This window comes from Delphinapterus leucas, chromosome 15, assembly GCF_059928025.1.
Source record: "Delphinapterus leucas isolate spDelLeu-1000000601 "Yukka" chromosome 15, BTC_Dleu_Yukka2, whole genome shotgun sequence".
Classification (NCBI taxonomy): Eukaryota; Metazoa; Chordata; class Mammalia; order Artiodactyla; family Monodontidae; genus Delphinapterus; species Delphinapterus leucas.
This window is the reverse complement of record NC_143143.1, coordinates 58273876-58284689: the sequence shown is the minus strand read 5'-3', so window position 1 is coordinate 58284689 and position 10814 is coordinate 58273876. Positions and strand designations below refer to the sequence as shown.

The 10814-nt window shown below is 36.6% G+C and overlaps 1 protein-coding gene across 7 annotated transcripts in view; it reads right to left on the bottom strand.

Moving 5' to 3' along the window:
• RNF24 (ring finger protein 24) overlaps window positions 1–10814 on the bottom strand; it is a 134183-nt gene that overhangs the window by 11460 nt on the left and 111909 nt on the right. For all 7 annotated transcript variants that reach the window (XM_089896613.1, XM_089896616.1, XM_022592926.2 and 4 more), the window contains 2 exons: window positions 4512–4554; window positions 2366–2407 (listed from right to left, as the gene is read on the bottom strand). In XM_089896613.1, the coding sequence (XP_089752739.1) occupies window positions 2366–2407; window positions 4512–4554 (85 nt within the window). The remainder of the gene's footprint in view (window positions 1–2365; window positions 2408–4511; window positions 4555–10814) is intronic.

Genomic DNA, 10814 nt, shown 5'->3' with positions numbered 1-10814 from the left:
TGCGCAGGCTCAGCGGCCATGGCTCACGGCCCCAGCCGCTCCGTGGCATGTGGGATCTTCCCGGACTGGGGCACGAACCCGTGTCCCCTGCATCGGCAGGCGGACTCTCAACCACTGCGCCACCAGGGAAGCCCTCAACTGTACTTTTTAGATTTTTTTTGCCACGTGGCTTGTGGGATCTTAGTTCCCTGATCAGGGATTGAACCTGGGCCCTTGGCAGTGACAGCACGGAGTCCTAACCACTGGACCTCCAGGGAATTCCTCAACTGTATTTTTAAAATAATATATTAACTTACTCTCCTTCTTTAAAATTAAGAACATTATATATGAAATTAATATCCCTTTTGACCAACTTCCCCTAATCTTTTCCCTCTTCTCTCCTCCTCTGTGTGATCATTATGCATCCTTTTCAAACACTATGCAGTATGCATATAAATCCATGAAAAATGTGTTTATCTTAGTTTACATACATGATATAAACATTTATATCATTTTGCAACTTGCTTTTTCAAGATTCCGTTAGAGATCTATCTAGGTTGACGTTGTTTTTATAGATGGAGCTTGTTCCTTAATTTTGCCTGCCGTATAGTACCTCACTGTATGAATCATTGTATCAGGTTTCCTTCTTTTCCTCCCTCCCTCCCTCTCTTGATGGATAATCTTCCAGTGTATCATGTTTTATTTATTTGTTACACTACTGATGGACATTTAGCTTGTCTCTGATTTTCCACTATTATAATTATTCACTAATAACGTTATTCATATTGAAATTACATATGCTTACACAGGAACAAGCTATGTATCATTGTATAATTAGGCTACAGGAATGCACACACACAAAGAAGTTTGACAAAATAGTTTCAACACAAAGAAGTGCATCAAAAAAGGACCAAACTGCGAAAAGTACATGACTGGCCTCTGGAAACAAGTTGTAGAGCAAGGTTAGGTTTTCTTAGGCAGTGAAACTGGAATTAGTGGGTGCGGTTGGGATACTAACTCTGATAAGTAATGATGTAACACAATTCACTTATTCAGGATAAAGATTCTAAACTAAAGGGTCAAACCAATAAGGAAGACTTCTATTCCTGACAAACATGGTTATTCAGTATTGTTAATGTATGTCAGAATAAGATCTTTTCATTTATGGTCATCAAAAATACTCCAAACAGAAGAGGATCACTTTCTGTTACTGTTTTAGGAAAAATTTAAAAATCAAACAGTATTTGATGCTTGAGTTTAATCCAAGGTTAGTTCTGAAATGCTGTACCATATCAACTCTTTGATAAAAAATATGCAGAAAGAGCAAAGGAGGGACTTCCCTTGGTGGCACAGTGGTTAAGACTCTGAGCTCCCAATGCAGGGGGCCTGGGTTTGATCCCTGGTCAGGGAACTAGATCTCACATGCATGCCACAACTAAGGAGCCCGCCTGCCGCTACTAAGACCCAGTGCAACCAAATAAATAAATAAATATTTTAAACAAAGAGCAAAGGAGCAGTAGATAATTTCAAAGTGTTCAACAATAATATAAATCATTATTTTTTTTACTATTATTCAAATAATTTCACAAATTAACTCTCTTTGAAGAGACTGGTAATGTAGCTTCACCACAGTTATGCTATATAAAACATAGATATGACAGTGTGTAGCTTTTCAAGTCCTTGCTTTAAACACCAATTAAAAAACTCAGAAAGGGTGGAAGAGAAAGGGCCCTAAAATTAAAAATAAAAACTCTGAGCATTTGAAATCAGTGGCAAGACAAGGAATAAAATAAACAAGAATTACTATAGACTACGTGTCTTAAGGTGCATAGCAGGATACACACACACATCTGTATATAGCTTAGAAAGCATAACAATATAGTGAACACCCCAACCATGCAACCTCATTACTAGACAAGTCCAAGAGTTCATATCTCTCCCTATATGTTCTTCCCTATTCCATCTCTCTGTCTCACCTCCCCAAGCTCCCACCTTCATGAAGTAATCACTGCCTTGTTTGTGCCATTGGTAAGAAAGGACTTCTGGGAACATTTTCAAGAGTGAAATTAGTGCAAATTCATCTTGAGTAGAAAAACTTGTTTATATCTATCTCCTACTCGTATAGCATGGACAGCAAGCAGCATCCCTGCTGCTATGAAATCTTACGCTGGCACCATTCCTATTAAAAATGAGTTATTTTACACTCTTATAAGTCTTCACAAAATTGATTTTTATTTGACCTCACCCTCAAATATTCTATTAAGCTTATCAAAATAAGCCCAATTTTTTTCAGTGTCTGAAAATATAGATGTTTAAGCATACCACAGCATACCACTTCTGTTAGCATATACTCAAGAGCAGATTAAAATACTTATAGGCAACTTACCTCATGTAAATTCAGTTCTTTTACTTTTTCTTTTAATATAACCTGTAAGACAAAAAAAAGTATGCTTTTATGCCCATTTAAATCTGTAATTTAAAAGATTTCTCATTGTTCTTACAAATATTTTTCTTTTCTGTATATAGCTCATTTCACCTCATATTCAGTATTAGAGAGACTCTCTTACAGTTTGAGATAGAACATTTTAGCAACATTCTTTTAACTTGAGCAATGGTGTAGTATTCTCCTGAAAAGCAATTTTAAAATCTCTTTGAGAATAGATTAAATTTTGGGAGAAGAAATTAACACATGCCTATCTGGAGTATGTGCTAATATGGGGGGAAAGTAAATGAGATTGCTTGCCTCATGATTTGGTAAAACACAGTATTGACTCATGGGACAGACTGGTAAGTTATAAAAGACTGAAAAGTAAGGTCAATCTTAATTTTGGAAGCTTTGCTTATTATTATACATCAGTATCCTCAGAAAACTTTAGCTCTATCCAGAATTATGTAAATAGGTTTAAAACTCATCCAGGTGCTGTCCCTAACCTGACTTTGTGGTGACTGGATATCAGTTAAAAATAATGCAAAATGACAAGAGGGCAGATGACTATTTAAAAAGAACATCTCTAAACAAATAGGACCTAATCAAGCTTAAAAGCTTCTGCACAGCAAAGGAAACCATAAACAAAATGAAAAGACAACTTAAGGACTGGGAGAAAATATTTGCAAATGATGCCACTGACAAGGGCTTAATTTCCAAAATATACAAACAGCTCATACATCTCATTAACAAAAAACAAACAACCAAATTGAAAAATGGGCAGCAGACCTAAATAGACAGTTCTCCAAAGAAGACATATAGATGGACAACAGGCACATGAAAAGATGCTCAACATCACTAATTATCAGAGAAATGAAAATCAAAACTACAGTGAGGTATCACCTCCCACCAGTCAGAATGGTCATCATTAAAAAGTCTACAGATAACAAATGCTGGCGAGGGTGTGGAGAAAAGGGAACCCTCCTACGCTGTTGGTGGGAATGTAAGTTGGTGCAGCCACTATGGAAAACAGTGTGGAGGTTCCTCAAAAAACCATTTGAGACAAAAAGATTCATTCCTTTAGAAAACTAAGACATTCATCTCTGTATATTAAATCCCACACGAGACCCATGTATGGTTACCTGTGGACATCAGTGTGGACATCTAAGGAACTCACCAATGGGCTCAGATTTCAAAGAGACATGGACAAAAAGATATGTAATCCTAAAATGACGACATGGTCTGTAACATCAGTGTCAGCAAGATTAAAGACCCAAATAAACTGAAGCTTGGCCCCCACCCCCACCTCTCCCCCCCTCCTAAATTGCTATGGACGACAAAAATAATTTCATGCTCAGGGTCAAAAGAAAATTAAGGAACACCTAGGCCCACTGTTTGGTATCAGTGGTAAAATATTAATGGATGACACATGGAAGAAAAAACAAATTTTACTGGCCTTCAAGAAAAGCTAAATTTATTACCTTAAAGAACATATCAGCAAAGGGATAGTACAAAGGGCTAGGAGTTAATAGCAATGACTGAAGTATCTGGACTTCCAGTAGTGTGACGTGAACTAACACTTAAAGTACAAAGGGGAGGAGATGAGATCAGTATAACACAGCTGGTTACCTCTGAGGAACTAGTATGTCTTCTAATGAAGAAGGTAAAAATTTCATTTAATGGAATCTCTGAACTCCATTAGGATGATAGTAAGTTTAAGGATTTTAAGCTATAGCATTTCTCTTTACCAAAATATTGGCCAAAGTTCCCTGTTATGTTATATTATTTAATCATTTGAACTTTCTATAACTTCAAGTAATACTTAGGAGAAGCCACTGCAATAAGCCCAGGCACTGCAACGAAGAGTAGCCCCCACTTGCCGCAACTAGAGAAAGCCCGTGTACAGTAACGAAGACTCAACACAGTAAAAAAAAAAAAAAAAAAAAAAGGAACACTTGAAGTATTTTGTATGGCAAATTGGCAAGCAAAATGCTAAAATGAACACAAGTAAATCTAGTCCCAGTTTAAAATATGAGTGGAAACCTGAGGTCTCATTTTTTTTGGTGAAGAACATGATCAAAGCTAATCTTAAGTAAATCTCTCTCACCTGTTTGTAGGCATAAAATTCTTTGTGTGCTTGATGTCTTAGCCTAAAAGACAGAAATGAGAAATGCAATACTGAGATTTCCATATAAGAATTTGACAAAAATTTTAAAACTGCTTATTTTTGGTATTAATTTATATCATTTATGGTTTAAAATCCAGAATCTTTATTCTAGAACACACTCAAATGACATATCTGTTACCATGTTATGAGAAAGTGACCAGTGAACCAGAGAATGTTATCCAAATATATAAGGTCAAGTGAAATCTCATTAAAACAAAATCTCAAATATTTTAAAGAAGGCTCAATGTTTTATATTGACAATAGTCCACTTATTTCAATAATATTTAATATATCACATTTTTCCTAATTAAAAAATCGAAGTATCAATATAATATACATCTAATAATGTGCAAAAGCCTCAAGAATACAGATAAGTATTAAAAAAAATTATACACACCACCGTAACTATCACCCAGATCAATACATAGAACATTTCCAGCATCCCTGAAATGACTCTTCCCAATCAATATTCACCCCTAACACTATCCTAATTTTTATCATTGTAGATTAACTATGCTTGTTTTTGAACTTCACATAAATGGATCATTTGGTATATACTCTCCTGTGTTGGCTTCTTTCAGTCAACAATTACTTGTGAAATCCATCCATGTTGTTGCAGTAATTATATTTTTGACTGACATATAGTGTTCCATTTTACGAATGAATATAAAACTATCCATTCCACTGCTGACAAATATTTAGGTTACTTCCAGTTTGGGGCAATTATGAATCAAGCCTCTATACAAATTCTTCTACATGTCTTTTAGTGGACATATAGACTCATTTCTGTTGAGTGTGTATCTAGGAGTAGAATTACTGGTCCAAAGTGCTTGTACCAGTTTTACTCCTATGGGTAGTGCATGAAAGTTCTAGTTGTTCACATCTTTGCCACAGCTTGGTAGGGTCAGTCTAAAAATTTTTAGCCAGTCTGGTGGGTGTTCAGTGGTATCTCATTTTGGTTTTAATTTTGCATTTCCCAAATGATGTTTAAGACCCTTTCATATGCTTATTGCCCGTTTGGATATTTTCTTTTACGAAATGCCTGTTCAAGTCTTTTGTCCATTTAAGAAAATGAGTTGACTATATTTTTCTTATTGATTTGTAGGAGCTGTTTAAATATTTTAGATGCAAGTCCTCTGTTGGGTACTGCAATACTCTATGGCTTGCCTTTTAATTCTCTTAATGTTATCTTTTGATGAACAAAAGCTTTTAATTTAAAGCTTTTTAATTTAATTTGTGTCCAGTTAAAGAAATCTTTGCCAACCCCCAGATAATGAAGATAATTTCTTGTGTGTAACGTGAAAATAATTTGTTATTTTACCTATCACATTGAGGTCTATGATCCATCTGAAATTAGTCTTTATGTATGATGTGAGGTAGAGGTCAAAGTTCTTTTTATCCACATGCAGATTTTCATTTGACTCCTTTATTGAAGAGACACTTCTTTCCCCACTGTGTTTCAATGGCACATCTGCTGTAAGTGAGACCAATGTGTGGTTCTGTTTCTAGAGTTTCTGTTTTATCCCACTGGTTTATCTGCCCATCCTTGTGTACTGGGTTGAATCGTGTCCCCTCAAAATTAATGTCAAACTGCTACCTCAGAATGTAACCTTGTTTGGAAATAGCCTCTTTGCAGACTATTTAGTAGTTAAAATGAGGTCACATTAGGATTAGGGTAGACCATAAATCCAATATGACTGTTGTCCTTAGAAGAAGAGGAGAGGATATACAGAGACACAGGGAAGAAGGCCAGGTGAAGACAGAGGCAGAGACTGAAGTGATGCAGCTACAAGCCAAAAAATATCAAGGATTGCTGACAACCACCAGGAACTAAGAAGAGGCAAGGAAGGATCCTCCCCTAGATAGCCTTCAGAGGCAGCATGGCCCTGCCAACACCTTAATTTCGAACTTCTAGCTTCCAGAACTGTGAGAGTTTGATAAATTTCTGTTGTTTTAAGCCATCCAGCTTGTGGTACTTTGTTACAGCAACCCTGGGAAACCAATGCATCTTGTGTCAATACCATGCCAGTTTAAAAAAAAAAAAAAACCTTTTATTTTGAAATGATCTTATAGGAAAGTTGCAAAAAATATCAGAGTTCATATATACTTCTCTCCCCAGTTTTCCAACATTCACATCTTACATAACCATAGAACAATGATCAAAAGCAGGAAATTAACACTAATGTTTTGATATTAATACTCGTATAGTATTCACCAAACAGACTTTATTTGAATTTCACCAGTTTTTTCACTAATGTTCTTTTCCTATCTTGTGATCCAATCCAGGACCCCAGCCTGCATCTAGTTGTGTCTCCTTAGTTTCTTCAAATCTGTGACAGTTCCTTAGTTTTTCCTTGTTTTTCAGGATTTTGACATATCGACCACGATCACTTGGTTATGGCAATGTCTACTGGGTCTCTCCACTGTAAAGTTACTATTTTCCCCTTTGCAACTGATCAATATCTTGGGGGAGACACATTGAAACTATGAAAATATCCTATATTTTTCTCAAGCTTTTGCCCACTGATTTTAGCATCCATCTTGCTTGCAACAATTCTGCAGTGTTTGCCTGGTGGTGGTTTTGTAGTTCCCTAATTCCTTGTACATTAACTGGGATTCTTCTGTAAGGAAGAGATGCCCCTTCTCCTTCATTTATTTATATCAGCATGGACTCATTTGTGTTAGTCTATGGGTTATAATTTAATATGATCATTGTTTATTTTGTTGCTCAAATTGATTTAGGCTTTTAGGCCCTCCTTCAGGTTGATACTTATGTCCTTTCAACATGCTCTCATCCTTTACCATGCATTTCCTAGCTCACTGGCACCAAAAGATGTTACAAGCTCATCTTGTATTTTCCATGCTCCAGTTGTGGAATTAACCACTTCTTTCAAAGAGCCTTGGTTCCTTTTATTGGAGAATAATATTTAGAAACCAAGATCTGGGTGCTAGGTGAATAGCACTCTGTTTTAAGTACTGGAGTTTTGGAAAAAGTCTTGGGTCCTCAAGCTTTGTTCTTAACTACTTTGGCTATTCGTGGTCCTTTGCATTTCCATATAGATTTCATGAGCTTATCAATTTCCAGAAAAAAATCTGTTGGGATTTTGACTGACACTGTGTTTAATTTATAGATCAATTGGGGGAAGAACTGACATCTTTGCAAGATTGAGTTTCCAACCTGTGAATATAGCATACTCTATTTATTAGATCTTCTTTCTCTGTACACATTTCTACGTAGAACACTTATATATCATTAAATTTATTCCTAGGTATTTGGTAATTTTTGATCTACTATAAATGGTATTTAAAATTTTTTTATGTTCTAATTCTTTGTTGCTACTACATAGAAAAAAATTCAATTTTTGAATATTGATCCTGTATCCAGTGACTTGCTAAGTTCACTTACTAATTCTAAACATCTTATCTGCAGAATCTTTTGGATTTTTAAAATACACAATTATTTTGTCTGCAAATAATAACAGTTTAAACTCTACCTATTTAATCTTCACATATTTCACTCTTTATTCTTTTTTTTTTTTAATTTTTATTTTTTTGCGGTACGCGGCCTCTCACTGCTGTGGCCTCTCCCGTTGCGGAGCACAGGCTCAGGACGCGCAGGCTCAGCGGCCATGGCTCACGGGCCCAGCTGCTTCGCGGCATGTGGGATCTTCCCGGACCGGGGCACGAACCCGTGTCCCCTGCATCGGCAGGCGGACTCTCAACCACTGCGCCACCAGGGAAGCCCTCACTCTTTATTCTTTATTCCACTTCTTTTTTTTTCCTGCACTGGCCAGGACCTCCAGTACCAATATTAAATGCAAGTGATGGCAGTGAATGTCCTTATTAATATGTTACTACTAAATACGATGTTTTCTCTAGATTTTTTGTAGATAACCCTTGATTCAAATAAAGTTCCCTTGTATCCTAGTTTTAGACTTAAAAAAATCATGAATAGGTATTAATTTTTGTCAAGTGCTTTTTTTCCCTTTTTACTGTTAATGTGGTATACTGTATTGATTGATTTTCAAATGTTAAAACAATCTTCATTTCTGGAACAAAACTCCACTTGGTTGTGGTGTACCACCTTTTTGTACATCCTTGAATTTTATTTACTAATATTTTGTTCATGAGAAAGATTAGTCTATAATTTCCATTCTTGTAATGTCCTTGTCAGGCTTTGGAATCAAAATTATCTGGCCTCATCGAAGTATGTCTTCTATTCTCTGGAAAAGTCATATAAGAGTGGTATTTTTTCCTTAAATGTTTGGAGAAATTCACTGGTGAAGTTATCTGACTTGCAGTTTCTTTGTGGAAATGCTTTTATTATTACATATATAATTATTAATATTTTATATTTCTTCTTGACTCAGTTAAAAATGTTATTATTCTTTTACTTGTATTCACATAACATACAATTAACCATCTTAAACTGTATAATTCAGTGGTACTTAGTGCAGTCACAATGTTGTGCAACCACTAGTTCACTCTAGTTTCAAAACTTTTTCATCAAAAAAAATCTGGTACTCATTAAGTAGTTGGTCCCCACTCCCCCGTTCCCTGGTAATCTCTAATCTGCTTTCTGTCTCTATGGATTTGCCTATTATGGATACATTACATAAAATAAGTCATACAATATGTGACCATTTTGTGTCTGGCTTTTCATTTAGCGTAATGTTTTCGAGGCTCTGCCTATTTGTAGCATGTATCAGTACTTCACTCCTTTTTATGGCTGAATAATATTTCACTATATGTATATGCCACAATTTGATTATCCATTTGTCTATTAATGAGCATTTGGGTTGTTTATACCTTCTGGCTATTATGAATAATGATATAAACATTCTGTACAAATTTCCTTGTGGACATATCTCTTCATTTGTCTTGGGTATATACCTAGGAGTGAAATTTCTGGGTCATATGGTAATTCTATGTTTAACTTTCAAGGAACTGATGAACTCTTTTCCACAGTTCCTGCACCATTTTACATTCCCACCAGCAATGTATGAGGGTTTCTATTTCTCCACATCCTTGTCAACACATAATTTTCCATATTTTTGACTACAGCATCCTACTAGTTGTGACATTTATTGTGGTTTTAATGTGCATTTCCTTAATGACCAATGCTGTTGAACATCTTTTCACGTGCTTGTTGGCCATCTGTATATCTTCCTTGGAGAAATGGCTACTTAAGCCCTTTACCTATTTTTAAATTCAGTTGTCTTTTCTTTTCTTTTAATATTTATTTAATTATTTATGGCTGCATTGGGTCTTCGTTGCTGTGCGTGGGCTTTCTCTAGTTGCAGCGAGTGGGGGCTACTCTTCATTGTGGTGCACGGGCTTCTCATTGCGGTGGCTTCTTTTGTTGCAGAGCATAGGCTCAAGGCATGCGGGCTTCAGTAGTTGTGGTATGAGGGCTCAGTAGTTATGACTCGTGGGCTCTACAGTGCAGGCTCAGTAGTTGTTGCGCACAGGCTTAGTGGCTCCGCGGCATGTGGGATCTTCCTGGACCAGGGCTCAAACCCGTGTCCCCTGCATCGGCAGGCAGATTCTTAACCACTGCACCACCAGGGAAGTCCCAATATTTGTTTATTTAATTTATTTTTGGCTGCGTTGGGTCTTAGTTGCAGCATGCAGGATCCTCTGCTGCGGCGTGCAGGCTTCTCTCTAGTTGTGGTGTGTGGGCTCAGCTGTTGTGGAGCTTGGGTTCCAGAGTGTGTGGGCTCTGTAGTTGTGGTGTGCAGGGTCCAGAGCATGTGGGCTCTGTAGTTGTGGCACGTGGGCTCTCTAGTTGTAGCCCACATGCTCAGTAGTAGCAGTGCGTGGGCTTAGTTGCCCTATGGCATGTGGGATCTTAGTTCCCTGACCAGGGATCGAACCCACGTCCCTTGCATTGGAAGGTGGAATCTTAACCACTGGACCACTAGGGAAGTCCCAAATTCAGTTGTCTTTTTGCTGTTGAGTTGTAAGAGTTTTTAAAAATATATATCCTGGATATTAAACCCTTATCAGATATATGATTTGTAAATATTTCTCTCCCATTCTGTAGGCTGTTTTTTTCACTTTCTTGATAATGTTCTTTGATGCACAAATGTTATTAATTTTTATAAGTCCAATTTATCTATTTTTTCTTTTGTTGTTTGTGCTTTTGCTGTCAAATCTAAGACTCTATTGTCAATCTGAGGTCATGAAGATTTACCTGTTTTCTCCCAAGAGTTTTATAGTTTTAGCTCATGTTTAGGTCGC